The 14,598-nt window shown below is 43.4% G+C and overlaps 1 protein-coding gene across 4 annotated transcripts in view; it reads left to right on the top strand.

Annotated features, from left to right (window-relative positions):
- USP4 (ubiquitin specific peptidase 4) overlaps positions 1 to 14,598 on the top strand; it is a 50,950-nt gene that overhangs the window by 11,082 nt on the left and 25,270 nt on the right. For 3 of the 4 annotated variants that reach the window (XR_006298669.1, XM_043590375.1, XM_043590377.1), the window contains exons 6-8: positions 49 to 110; positions 10,399 to 10,536; positions 11,371 to 11,488. Coding sequence is in view for 3 of the 4 variants with exons in the window: in XM_043590375.1 (XP_043446310.1) it covers positions 49 to 110; positions 10,399 to 10,536; positions 11,371 to 11,488 (318 nt within the window). In the remaining variant the exon portion in view is untranslated. The remainder of the gene's footprint in view (positions 1 to 48; positions 111 to 10,398; positions 10,537 to 11,370; positions 11,489 to 14,598) is intronic. The other variant, XM_043590376.1, reaches the window with a different exon arrangement.

Below are 14,598 nucleotides of genomic sequence, written 5' to 3'. Positions count from 1 at the left end.
CAGTGAGGTGCTTTGCATATTCCTTATATGGTTTTCCCTTTCACTCAGGTGCTAGTAATTGAGCCCCAAAATGAAGATGGCACATGGCCGAGGCAGACCTTGCAGTCAAAGTAAGTGAACTCTTTCTCCCTTGTGGGTGGGCACACAGGTGTAAGAGAGACGCTGTTTCCTAAAGCAGTTATTGTGCTAAGAAAAATTTTTGGGGAGTCAGATGAAGAAACATGCTATTTCATATTCAGAGTCTGTAATCCTGGCCTTGGGTGAACAGTGTGCTGGGCAGCTGTCTGAGGAAAGCTCTCAAGGTGTGTGAACAAGATGGTGAGCCTCTCCTTGTTGAGAATGAGAGAAGGAAGAGAAGGGGCCCAGATCTGGGAATGCTTTTCTGCCAAGAGGTGGCTTTGTTTTTGTCAAGGCCATTCATTTTCTCCACCTGTGGTGAGAGGCTTGGATGGGAAAGAAGAGGGCTCAGGCATGGGATCTTGTATGACTTAAAGGTAGTAGTTTGATCCCACCCTGCTTTTTAACCATGGGCCTGTTAGTCATTGTTGCTTACTCGGGGAATGTTGCTAAACTGGGACCCCAGGCATCTCTCTCAGGAGAGGTTTGTGGGTGGTGTGGAATTATGCGTGTCCTGAGAAGGGGACAGAAAGGAAACATGAGTTTTTCTTTTTTTTTTTTTTTTAGTTATTTGTTTTGGTTTTTAAATTTAAAAAAAAATTTTTTTTTTTTTAACGTTTATTCATTTTTGAGACAGAGAGAGACAGAGCATGAACAGGGGAGGGTCAGAGAGAAGGAGACACAGAATCCGAAACAGGCTCCAGGCTCCGAGCTGTCAGCATAGAGCCCGACGCGGGGCTCGAACTCACGGACCGCGAGATCGTGACCTGAGCCAAAGTCGGCCGCTCAACCGACTGAGCCACCCAAGCGCCCCATTTTTATTTATTTTGAGAGAGAGAGAGACAGTACGAGTTGGGGAGGGGCAGAGAGAGAGAGACAGAGAGAGAGAGAGAGAGAGAGAGAATGAATCCCAGACAGGCTCCACACCTTCAGCATGGAGCCCGACACAGGGCCCAAACCCACAAACCCACAAGATCATGACCTGAGCCGAAACCAAAAGTCGGATGCTTAACGGACTGAGCCACCCAGGTGCCCCATGTTTTTTTATGGTAGAAGGTGGGGGGATTGTGTCTGTGGTCTGATAGTTGTGGGGACAGTGTTGGTCTTTGCTCTCTTCCTTCAGTCAGGTCTTGGACAGGGACTATTTCATACTGATGGGCTCGTAGCTCCTTTGAGAGTCATGAAAGCTACCTGCTCTCTCTTGAGAAACACTCAAGAAGACACAGCGTTTTGCCAACAATCTCAAGGGTTTTAACAGATACTCTAGCCATGGACTCCAGTTTTAGAAACCCTGGTCACCAATTCCTGACAAATTGACAAAATAGCTGTGGTAGGCAGGATAATACCACCCTCCATGTCCACGTCCTAATCCCCTAGAATCTTTGAATATGTTAGGTTACATGGCAAAAGTGATTAAGATGTGATTAAGGGTCTTGAGATGGGGAGATTATCCTGGATTATTTGGATGGGCCCCATGTAATCACAGGATGGACGAGGGAGATGAGAGTCAGAGAAGGAGATGTGGGGACAGAGCAGAGTCCAACTGATGAAATGGGAAAAAGACTTCACTGGCCATGAGCCAGGGAATATGGGCAGCCTTAAGAAGTCCCTAGAGCCTCCACAAAGGAATACAGCTCTTGATTTTAGCTCAGTGAGAGTCATTTTGGATTTCTGACCTGCAAAATTGTTAAGATAATAAATTTGCATTGCGTGTACGGTTTTTTTTTTTAATATAAATTCAGTTTATTCATAAATTTGTGTTGTTTTAAGCCAGTAAATTTTTGGTAATTTGGACAACAGTAATTGGAAGGCTAGCCTTGGCTGCTGACTCCCTTCTTGGAACTGGAAATGCCACAGAACTGAGAGAAAATAACATTAAAAACTCTGAGGAACCCCTAGGGAGACAGAAGGTGATTGAATTCCAGTCTATGAGGTAGGGTTGACAGTTTGGAGCAGAAGAGGCTGGATATACTGGTCAAGGGAGACTGTTAGAGTTCTGCCTTTTTCTCTTCCCAGTGCTGCTTCTCCCCATCCCTTCCACACCCTGGGGTCCCAGATTCCAGTCAAGAGAGATAGCTTTTAGAAAAGAACAGTGTCTCCTTATATTTGCCTAAAGGTTAGAGTTTCTCTGCAAAGTGTGGCCAGTGGCCAGTGGGCCCAGAGTGGGATTCCTGAGGTACACTCCCTTCCCCACTCCCCTAATGGCACCAGGTACTGTTCTAGATACTGAGGATGTAGCAGTAAATAAAGTCTCCATCCTCAAGGAGAAGTAAATGACAAATAAGAAAAATCCACATGGGGAAAAATCAGGGAAGAAAATCAGCAGGTGTAGGCTTTGGGAAGAGGCAGATTTAAATAGGATGATGGGGAGGCCCCACTGAGGTGCCATTTGAACACAGTTATGAAGGAGGTGAAGGAATCAGCAGTGAGTAGAGTGCTTATTAAGAATAACATTGTGGGGCGCCTGGGTGGCACAGTCGGTTAAGCGTCCGACTTCAGCCAGGTCACAATCTCGCGGTCCATGAGTTCGAGCCCCGCGGCAGGCTCTGGGCTGATGGCTCGGAGCCTGGAGCCTGCTTCCGATTCTGTGTCTCCCTCTCTCTCTGCCCCTCCCCCGTTCATGCTCTGTCTCTCTCTGTCCCAAAAATAAATAAATGTTGAAAAAAAAAAATTAAAAAAAAAAAAAAAAAAGAATAACATTGTGAGGCAAAGGCGCCAGCAGCAGTGGAAGTTCTGAGACAGAAGCAGGCTTTGTTGAAGACCAACAGGAGTTTGTTGTGGCTGTGTTGCCAGGAGTGATGGCAGGAGCTTTTGGGGGAAGGTGGTAGGCTCCGTTGACGGTTCTAGCTGTGCCTCTGGGGGAGGTAAGGAGCTCCTTGGAGGAGGTGTGGTAAGGGGAGAGATCTCACCTGGTGGGATCTCACCTGGTGAACAGCTCAGAGGGAGCCATAATGAGAAGCTGACCAGTATAGTTGGAATGAAAGGAAAATGGCAGATTGACAGCCTGTGCTAGTGGGAGCATAATTCATGTTCCCAGCCTCATAGGAGGATGGAGTAAGCATAAAGAATACCATCAAGGAAAGGAAGAGGTGGGTACGTGAAACAGGAACAGGGTGGCATTCTTGGGAACAAAGAATTCAGGAGATGGGTTGAGTAGCAGAATGGATGTAACTGAAGCTGAATGAACAAGTTGGAAGGTCAAGTTGAAGAATTCTAGAAAGCATTAGGAGGGATGAAGAGATGAAAGCTGGGAGAAGCAAAATGCTATAGGATGAGGGTAGAAGTGGCAGTATTTGTATCTCAGAAGCAGAGAGGAAATGACTGGAGCAAGGGGAAGAAAATGTTTGAGGATAAAATGACCAAGAGTTTCTCAGAGATCACAAAAGAGGAAAGATCTGAAATTTAAAGAATGCTAAACACGACAGATGGAAGGAAGAAAGCCCACGCCTAGACACACTAGAGTAAAAGTTTAACAATGGAGATGTAGAGAAAACTCCACATCTTATTGAAAGAAAAAGTCACAAAGGAATAAGAAGCAGATTAGTATCAAACTTCTCAGTAGCACCAGTAGATCTGAGAGCTACTTTGTCAGTGTCAAAATAACTTTCTTAAAATATATATATGTGTGTGTGTGTGTACATATATACATGTATGTATATATATGAATATATTTTATATATACAAATATGTATCTAATGCATATAATATATATTATATATATGTATAATATATATAAAATGCTTATTTGAGAGACAGAGAGTGTGCATGGGGTAGAGGGGGGGAGAGAGAGAGAGAGAGAGAGAAAGAGAGAGAGAGAGAAAGAGAGAGAGAAAGAAAGAAAGAGAAAGAGAGAGAGAAAGAAAGAAAGAAGAAAGAAAGAAAGAAAGAAAGAATGAATGAATGAATGAATGAATCTCAAGCAGGCTCCACACTGTCAGTGCAGAGCCTGACACGGCTGAAACCCACAGTGAGATCATGACCCAACCAAAATTAAGAGTCGGACGCTTAATCTACTGAGCCACACAGGTGCCCCAAAAGTAAAATTTTAAAAGCAGAATTTTATACCCTACAAAACTATTACTTAAATGTAAAGATGAAATAATTTTTTTCTTTAGCGTAGATGACCTTGGAAGATTTTCCACACAGAGCTCCTATGTGGAAGCTACTGTTAGAACTCAGGCGCTTGCAGTAAAATCCATAACGTGTGAGAGAGAACACATACCTGGGAAAATATTCTGTTGCCAGAAAAGCAAGGGCTTTGTGATTTTGGAGTAAGCAAAGATTTTTGACACAAGAGAGAAGACACGGCACCACAAACCACGGAGGAGGAAATGGATAAAGGGGGTGACTTTTAAGTTAAGAACTTCTGTTCATCAAAGCGTAAAAAGGCTAGCCACAGGGTGAGAAAAGATACCTGCAATACATATGTCTGACAAGTTGCTTTTATCCAGAAGTTTGAAAAAATGCCTTAAGTCAGTAAGAAAAAGACAACTCCATTAGTAGAAGGGGCAAAAAATCTTTAACAGTTACTTTATAAAAGAGGATGTCCAATGGCTTGTGAGCTTATGGAGAGGTGTCAACCTCAGCAGTCATCCAGAGATGGCAAATTAAAACCACAACACAGTGCTTCTGCACACCCACCAGAATGGCTTAGTGAAAAAGATGGACAGTACCAAGTGATGTTGAGGTGTGGAGCACCCCAAATTGTTGGACCCTGCCGATGGGGCATATAAATTGGTGTGATTTTAGAAGACTTGGCAACCCATGCTAAATGAAGAATTCTGTGTATTTATTCTGTAACTCAACGATCCACTCCTAGGCATACTGCCAACAGAAATACATCTCATGTTCACTTAAAGATAAGTTCAAAGATGTTCACAACAGCACTGCTTATCATACTCACTGGAGTTAACCCAGATGTCCATCCACCAAAATAGAGTGGATAGGTTAATTGAGGCATAGTCACACTGGAATTCTGTAGGGCCTCGACAACATTGAGTGTCGTGACCAATGCTGAATGAGAGAAGCCAGACATAAAACAGCATACTGTATTCTCTTGATAGGAAGTTTAAGAACAGGCAAAGCTCATCTAGGGGGCTCAAGGTCATGGTAGTGGTTAGCTGTGGGAAGAATCGTAACTAAAGGGAGTATGAAGAGGACACCAGAGGTTTAGTGCTGTCCTGCTTCAGAGTCAGGGTTCTGGTTATATAGATGTATTCACTTGATGAAAATTTCTTGATTTTTTACTTAGATGGTTTATGCATTCTCTATGTAATTCTTTGCTAAAAAGTTTAATAAGAAGAAAAATTTAAGAAAGCAATCCATAGCAAAAGCAGTCCAGAAGTAAATTCTGGGTAATCCCAACATGGAAGGCAAGTGAGGAAATGGGAGGCAGTAAAAAGCAGAGAGAGATGGGAATGTCATCCGCCCTTTCTCTTGTGGAGAAATGTAGATAGTTACAAGTTTAAGTAATTGATAGGGAAAAATAAAAATAGTTACAGGTCCTAATAAGTTAATGGAGTAACTGCCAGAAATCTAAAATAGAATGTATATCTTTGAAATACACTGTGTCGATTAGGAAAGGTTTGCTGGCAGTTAAGAAAGACTAGACGATCAGTTTGTGAAGAAAGATGCTGAGGTCTTTCCTAAAAGAACTTCTGAGATGGGTAGTCCAGGGCTGGTATCATTAGAAACCCAGCCGCTCTATTGTGTTGCCCTACCGTGTGCAGCTTCTACTTCAAAGGTAGTCCCCTGTGGGTCCAGGATCCTGGAGCTGCAGTGGTTACACCTGCATTCAAGTAGCAAGGAGGAAGAAGCAGGAGGGACATAACCCTTCCTTTTAAGGAAATTTCCCAGAAGTCACACATCCTTTTGCATCTCTTTGGTCAATAATAAGACCATAGCTGGCTTCAAGGGAGGCTGGAAAATGCTGTTTAGCAGAGGTGCAAGGTGTCTAACTAAAAATTGGGGATCAAAAACTAAGGAAGAAGGGCAGAATAGCTTATTGGGAGGCAAAAGGGGAAAATAAATCCCTCTTTTTCTTGTCTACTCTACCAATTCCTATGGTCACCAAATGTGTGTGGTTCTCTGACACCAGCTGGGTGTTCTGGAATTTCACTCAATTCTGACACTATCTACCTGGAGGTAGCATCAGATCCCACAGGTTAAGGGCTCAGTCCAATCAGACTGGCCCATTTTAGATCCCAGTTCTAAGTCCAGGTTGTTACCTGTGCTTGGGCCAACTGGCTATAAATCACAGGTTCCCATGATCCCTCCTTAGGCTCAGTAGTTTGCTAGAATAGTTTACAGAACTCAGGGAAACCGTTTATTCACTAGATGACCAGTTTGTTACAAAAGGCTATAACCTGGGAACGGTGAGATGGAAGAAGAACCAGGTGGTTATAGCGAAGGGGTGAAGAGCTGCTATGCCCTGTTCAGGCATGCCATTCTTCTGGCACCTCCACATGTTCACCAACCTGGAAGCTCTCCAAAATTCCCATACTTCAGGGATTTTTGTGGAGGTCTCAGTAAGTAGGCATGATTGATTAAATGATTTGGCCATTGGTAACTGAATTCAGATTGCCAACCCTTATTGCCTCCTCAAGGGTGGGGGTGTGTGGCTGTAAGTTCCAACCCTCTAATCACATGGTGAGATCTCCTGGCAACTGACCCCCATTCTTTGTGATTTTTCCAAAAGTGATTAACAAAAACTGAGGTATGGTTGAAAAGTGCTTGTTGGAAATAACATGACAACTCCTTTCACTTTTATCACCTTGAAACTATTTCAGGAACCAAGGACAAAAAAACACAAATATAACAAAAGATGCTTCCATTGCTCTTATCACTGAGGAAATTACAAGTGTTTTAGGGGCTGTGTACCAGGAATTTTGAACAAGATCAAAAATATATTTATTATAAATCACAGCACCCTAGGGTACAACTAGGAAACTGTCACACCTAAGAAGGGAAATTGAGGGCAAAAAAAGGAAAAGAAAGAACTGAAAAGTTTGGTAATTAGAAAACATGAGATAAGAAGGCTGAATTAAGGCCATGTAGAATAGTGATTAAAACAACTATAAATGAGTTAAACTCACTAATCAAAACTCTCAGACCAGCCATATTAAGTAATACATCATCTGTTAAGCAGACCCAGGGTTAACCTGGAGAGAATGGGAAAATAGATCAAGTGAATGTGTCTTTCAGGGGAAGTCATTGATTGGCCTAATCCTTTTTTTTTTTTTTTAACCTACCTATAGACTCAGCTTGACGTGTATTGTGACAGGAAAACTTCCTAAATTGTTTCTGTTCAGCTCTTTATTAGAGAGGGCTACCTAATAAATTTTTGAACATTTTAAGGCCATTTTCTCATGCTTCAAAGATTTTCTGTAGAGCTGGCCTCCTTTCTCTCTCTTTCTCTCTCTAATTCCCTCTGACTTAACTTGCCTGAGGTTGCTAAGGCCTGATTAGCTCTCCACCATGACCCCTTTTCAAGGCTGCCTGCCCAGAACTAGAAGAGGCCAGTGTTCCTGAAGTGGAGATGTGGGCGCACACAGATGAGAGTTAACAGCATTGGTGTGGGGTGAGCCCAGCTAAGGTTGTTGTGAAGGCAGTGAGAATTCTGCCTAAGAATTCATTGTTACCTTAATGATAATACCAGGTGCTAGACTCTGGCTACTTGAGGTCACCCCTAAAGGGTGGGCTCATCCCCAGAGCAGCCCTCGGCCTGGAGAACAACTGAGAAGCATGCAGAGCATGGTCGAACAAGGAGGGCAGGCATGGGTGTGCTACAGGGCCTCAATCATGGGTTCAGAGAAGGTTCTAGTCATGATTGGTAAGGACTGGATGTGCCTAGGAACAGGAAATATCTCAGCAGAAAGGTACTGGGAGCAGAGGCTTGGCCAGCATCTTTTAAAGGAGCAGAGGGATCCTTATTTGGAGCTGTAGTCTCTGTTTTCAGAGTGTTTGTGGCATGGGACCCAGTGGGGTCTTGCTTCACCTAATATGTACGCTTGAGAGTCAGATGTTTCCCACCAGTTCCCTATTTGCCAGCCTTCAGTGCCCCAGGTTGTGCTCTAAAGCTGCCTAATGACAAGTGACAAGTGCCCAGGCAGTTCCCAGATAGTCACTCTTCAGAGGTCTTGCTTTTGTCTGTCAAGGGTAGAGTTTATGAACAACTTTGTCATATGTAAATTTTCAAGCATATAAAAAGAAATCCTGGGGCATCTGGGTGGCTCAGTCGACTGAGCTTCTGACTTCGCCTCACTTCGGCTCAGGTCATGATCTGAGTTTTGTGAGTTCGAGCGCGGTTTGTGAGTTGGAGCCCTGCATAGGGCTCTGTGCTGAAAGCTCAGAGATTGGAGCCTGCTTTGGATTCGGTGTTTCCCTCTCTCTCTGCCCCTCCCCTGCTCACGCTCTGTCTCTCCTTCTCTCTCAAAAGTAAATAAAAATTAAAAAAAAAGAAATCTTACATATTCATCATTAGATTTTTTTTTTTCAACATTTATTTATTTTTGGGACAGAGAGAGACAGAGCATGAACGGGGGAGGGGCAGAGAGAGAGAGGGAGACACAGAATTGGAAACAGGCTCCAGGCTCTGAGCCATCAGCCCAGAGCCTGACGCGGGGCTCGAACTCCCGGACCGCGAGATCGTGACCTGGCTGAAGTCGGACGCTTAACCGACTGCGCCACCCAGGCGCCCCATTAGATTTTTTTTTCTAACTGAATTTATTCTGAAAATACAGCATTTTCTAGAACATTTTAAATGTCAAATGTTTTTTTGTTTTCTTTCATTTTAAGGAGAAATGTTCTGTTTAAGAAATTGACAGGTCTTAGTTATGGCTTCTGTGGATTTTTGCCCTTTTAAGTTCAAAGAAATAGCATAAGTTACCAGTGAATAGTTACTAAAAAGGGAAGTGTGACACTATATGCCTTTAGGTTCTGCACATCAGATTTTGAATTTCACCATCCTGTAGTACCTGTCAACAGAACTGAGATAACAGTATGCCATATTAGACCAACCGTGGGTAGTGACTTTCGTCCCTACATAGTAGGCTGGGAATACCTGCATCACATTGGACAGGCTTCAGATATGTGCTAAAGTTACCTGTCTGGTGGAAGAGAGTGTCCTTGGCCCTGACCGTTCTCATTTAATGAGCTACCTGAGTTCTTGGACTTCTTGGCAGCATGAGGATGAGGCTCTGTGAAGCAAATGCTCTTCAGCATTAGAGAAGGTACATTTCTCAATGGGAAGATGAGAGGCTGGGGAGTTCTCTTTCCCTCTCCCTCATTGTGACCTCAGTGTGGAGCAGAACTCAGTTCCTGATTCCCCTTTAGGCCCCTCGATAGTTTCCTAATGTCTGCACTGTAGGTGTGGGTACTCCTTATCTCTGCTGCCATTTTTCACTTTCTTCTTGCAGAGAACCCTGGTTGAGATCAGATCTCATGAGGTTGGGCTCTTTGCTGGGGCATATTATAATCATTTTCTGTAATGATTCTCTAAAATAACCCCAAGCCTAGAAGGAAAAATCACATTTGTACATACTCAAAACGATTCAGAATGATTCACTTTCTTCTACAAGTTCTTATACAGATTTTAGTAGAAAATTGATAAAACTCATACCAATTTAATATTTGGGGCATTTAGCCCCTGAATTAATTATTCTGAAAGTTGGTATAAATCTAAAATAAGATGCTGTGAAAAATATTGAAACATATTAGGCCAGCCTTTGAAACAGAGAGATTACTCACATTTGATAAATTTGAGGAAGCAAAAGCAATTTTCCTTGAATAGCGTAGTGAAACCAAATTACCATTTTCCTGTTCATATTTGTTTATATATATATATTTACATTGTAAATTTACATATGTAAATTTTATTTGCGTATGTATTTTTAGCCAGCTGTTCATTTTGGGTCAGGTATTCTTGGATATTTATCTCTTATTGCCATTTTTCTGTGTCTTTCACTGGTAACTCTTAAAGTTCAGGGAAGCTTATGATTTATAAATCAAACCAGGATGCCCTAAAGATCAACCTTGTGGTTTATCCTCCCGAGAGATTCAGTGGGTGACCGTGCAGATGAATGAGACCAGGAAGGCCAATTAATCTCTTGACTCTCACTTAAATAAAATTTATCTTGAAGTAGTATGAAAGTAGGCCTTTTGTAGTTTATTTTAAATAACTGAATGTGGAGAACATTTATTTCTTAAAAAGAGACCTAAAGCATTCATTGGGGCTTGCTTTTGCAGAAAGTCAGTAGCATTGTCTCTGCTTCTCTCTCCCAGATCAAGCACTGCACCTAGCAGAAATTTTCCTACCTCTCCAACATCATCAAGTCCCTATTCCTCAGTGTCTGCCTCTTCCATTGCAAATGGTGATAGCACTAACACCTCTGGGATGCACAGTTCCGGTGTCAGCAGGGGGTAAGAGCAGGCCCTTTCACTTCACTTCCCTCCCTCTGGGTCCTTTCCCAGGCTGTACCTGGAGAGCTCTGTTGCCACACTAAGCATAGTGGGATTGGGGTTCCCAATGGGGACGTGGTGCATGTGGTTTCTTGCTCTGTTTCCTACCCACCGTAGAGTGTGCCTCCTCATTCTCACTTACATTGCTTGTTCTTCTATGAGCCGGTGTTTTGCCCACAGCCTAAGTCACTGGTGGTCCTGGGGAGTCACTGCTTTTGTCTATGAAGGGATGGGTTGGCCATATGGCAAAAGAGCTGTGAGGGAATGGTTCTCTGCTGTGGGAGAGCCCTGCCTGTATCCCCCTCTGGATGGCTGTGATTCTTTGTGCAAGCATCTCAGGAGTGCCTGCCACACAGCAGGGATAGAGTGGAGGAGGAGGGTGAGGTGAGACAGTGTGCATGAATACTCAGGCACAGTCAGGACTTAGTGTGGCCTGGTGGGTGGTGGCAAGTGTGAGCCCTTGATCTTGGCAACCACATGTTCTTTCCTGGAGTCACATGGCAGTTAGCCTTCTAGAGGGATACACAGTTAGCATTCGCCAAAAGCCTAAGAAAACTCAGATAGCATTTCTCCCCTTAAGGATGTAGCAGGTGGTAACCTGCCATTATGTCACATCAAGGGCAGGGGTGGGCGAAGGGTTGTGGCCTGAGGGCTGGCGAGGGGAGTAGAAAGAACTTGTATCATGAGGTTATTTCCAGATAAGAATTCTAGAAGCCCTGGAGGAGCCCAAAAAGGCATCCTGAGGGCATGTGTACAGCACTCGCTTTTATTGCTATTGTGGATTGTGTTTTCCAGTGGATCTGCCTTCTCTGCTTCGTATAATTGTCAGGAGTCCCCATCGTCTCACATACAGCCTGGGCTCTGCGGACTTGGAAACCTGGGGAACACTTGCTTCATGAACTCTGCTTTACAGGTAGAGGGGAACTACCATCTAAATAACACTGCTTCTTCACAGGACTGTGGCTTGGTTAAGAAAGGCATGCTAAAATGTTGGGAGGATCCTTTCCCATGGGTCCCTGCCTACCCTTTGTTAATACTTCAAGGACCCCTGTCAGGGAACCTCCCACCTGTTAGGACAGAAGGGCCCCATCAGTGTTAATGACCCCAAAATGTCTTCCTAATCAGTTCTGGGTTTGGTTTTGCATTAAAATATTTTGACCATTAGGGAATGGTCAGAAAATATTGGAGTATTTGCCTGGTTGGTTTCTGATAGAATGAGAACTCCCAGCAGCTCATGCCATCTTTTCACCAAAGATAGCTTATATCATGCCCCTGATTGTGCAGAATCCCCATATCCTCCCTTTGATACTTCATTTGTTCATTGATCAAATATTTATTGGGACAGGGGTGCCTGGGGGGCTCAGTTGGTTAAGTGTCTGACTCTTGATCTCAGCTCAGATTTTGTTCCCAGGGTCATGAGTTCAAGCTCTGCCTTGGGCTCCATGCTGGGTAAAGCCTACTTAGAGAAAAAAAAATTATTTGGGCATACTATGTGACAGTACTGTGGTGGACATGGGCTAGAGTTAGGGTCCAGTTAGAAAGTTAGGAGAGCACAGTTCCCAAGATTGCTTTCACTTCTGACACCAACTGCAAGTTTGGGAGTCCCCAAGACCACCTTCAGTTTCGATAATTTGCTAGAAGGACTCACAGACTCACTTAAAACTATTATGCTCACAGTTGGGGTTTATTATAGGAAAAGTTAAAATTAGCCATGGAAAGGAGCAAATAGGAGTCCCGGAGGGTTGGGGCGCCTGGGTGGCTCAGTCGGCTAAGCATCTGACTTCGGCTCAGGTCATGATCTCCCAGTTCGGGAGTTCGAGCCCCGCGTCGGGCTCTGGGCCGATGGCTCGGAGCCTGGAGCCTGCTTCAAATTCTATGTCTCCCTCTCTCTCTGCTCCTCCCCTGCTCACGCTCAGTCTCTCTCTCCTTCCAAAATAAATAAAAACATTAAAAAAAAAAAAAAAAAAAAGGAGTCCTGGAGGGTCCCCAGTGCAGAGCTTCTGTTGTTGTCTGTTGAGTCAGAATGCATAACTCTTCTAGCATTGACTTGTAACATTAAGCATGGGGTGTTGTCAAATATGTAAACTCATCTGAGCTTTGGTGTCCAGAATTTTTATCAGTACTTTATTTTCATGGCTTGATTGATTGATTGATTGAGTGCCCAGGTAGACTATTGATAGGATGTGACCCAAGCCTCCCCACCCCTGCCCCACCAAGTCACATTGTTGGTCTTTCCAGAGTGGCTGGCTCTCTACCCTAAGATGACCGTATAAGTGTGGCCACCACCACCCTAAATCACAGTGTTAGATTCTATATTACGACTAACTAAAGACCTCCAGGCAAACAAAGATACTCCTGTCAGGGATAACATTCCAAGGATCAACAGAGTACTTCCCAGAAGCCAAGGGCAAAAGCCAGACTTTCTCTTTGGACAAGGCCAGATTCTTTACTATACATAGAGACTCAGTGGTGAGCAAATCAGACATGGTTTTTGTACCCACAGGACTCACAATCTAACTTGGAAGTTTCTTGGCGTATAAAGGAAAAGATTAAAAAATACGTTAAAAAGTAGGTGACTCTTGGGTTTTGAAGTTGTTTTTCTCCACTGTGATGAGATGGGAAGAGCTGAGTACTAAAGAAAAGAACCTTGAGATTTGGCCTTTCATGGGTAGGTTTTCTCAACTCTTTTGTATCCTCAATTTTCCTCGACTATTGGATAAAGATAACAACGAGGAGATTTATAGTTCCACATGTAAATATCAGGAAAAAGAAGAAAGGGTAAATTCTGTAATTTAAGTTTCTATCTCCTAATGCTAGGAAAAGAACAAATGAAACCCAGAGAAAGTGGGAAGAGGGAAATAATAGAAGAACAGAAATCAGTGAAATACAAAGCTGATTAAAAGTACAACTAAATGTGATTCTTTGGGGAAAAAACAAAAAAACAAAAACTTAAATTGACAGAAATGCTCAGAGAAACTGATCAGGAATAAAAGAATAGACATGACTAAAGCTGGGAATGAAAAAGGACTATCACTACAGATCCTATAGCCATTAAAAAGATGAGACGATAGTGGAACAACTTTATGCCATTAAATTAGACAATTTAGCTGACAAATTTAAGATTTTATTTATTTATTTATTTATTTATTTATTTATTTCATTTATTTTAAAACATTTATTTTCTTTTTTTTTTTTTTTTAATATTTTGAAGAGAGTTTTTATTTTTTTTTTTAATTTTTTTTTCAACGTTTATTTATTTTGGGGACAGAGAGAGACAGAGCATGAACGGGGGAGGGGCAGAGAGAGAGGGAGACACAGAATCGGAAACAGGCTCCAGGCTCTGAGCCATCAGCCCAGAGCCCGACGCGGGGCTCGAACTCACGGACCGCGAGATCGTGACCTGGCTGAAGTCGGATGCTTAACCGACTGCGCCACCCAGGCGCCCCAAAACATTTATTTTCAAGAGAGGGAATGCACGTGTGTGCGTGAGTGGGGAAGGGGCAGAGAGAGAAAGGGAATCTCAAGCAGTCTCCATACTGTCAGCACAGAGCCCCGTGTGGGGCTTGAACTCATGAACCTAGAGATCATGACCTGAGCCAATATCTAGACTCAGACATTTAACTGACTGAGCCACCCAGATGTCCCTTAAAGATTTTTTTAAGTAGTCTCTATACCCAACATGGGATTCGAACTCACAACCCTGAGATGAAGAGGTGTGTGCTTCACCCACTAAGCCAGCCAGGCGCCCTGACTAGGAATTTTGAAAAAAAGGAAAATTTTAGACGATCGTATCTCATAACTATAGACACAAATAATGTAAATGAGGGGCTCCTGGGTGGCGCAGTCGGTTAAGCGTCCGACTTCAGCCAGGTCACGATCTCGCGGTCCGTGAGTTCGAGCCCCGCGTTGGGCTCTGGGCTGATGGCTCAGAACCTGGAGCCTGTTTCCGATTTTGTCTCCCTCTCTCTCTGCCCCTCCCCCGTTCATGCTCTGTCTCTCTCTGTCTCAAAAATAAATAAACGT

This window comes from Prionailurus bengalensis, chromosome A2, assembly GCF_016509475.1.
Source record: "Prionailurus bengalensis isolate Pbe53 chromosome A2, Fcat_Pben_1.1_paternal_pri, whole genome shotgun sequence".
Lineage (NCBI taxonomy): Eukaryota > Metazoa > Chordata > Mammalia > Carnivora > Felidae > Prionailurus > Prionailurus bengalensis.
Note: the sequence above shows the minus strand (reverse complement) of the source record. Positions and strands in the feature narration are given on the sequence as shown.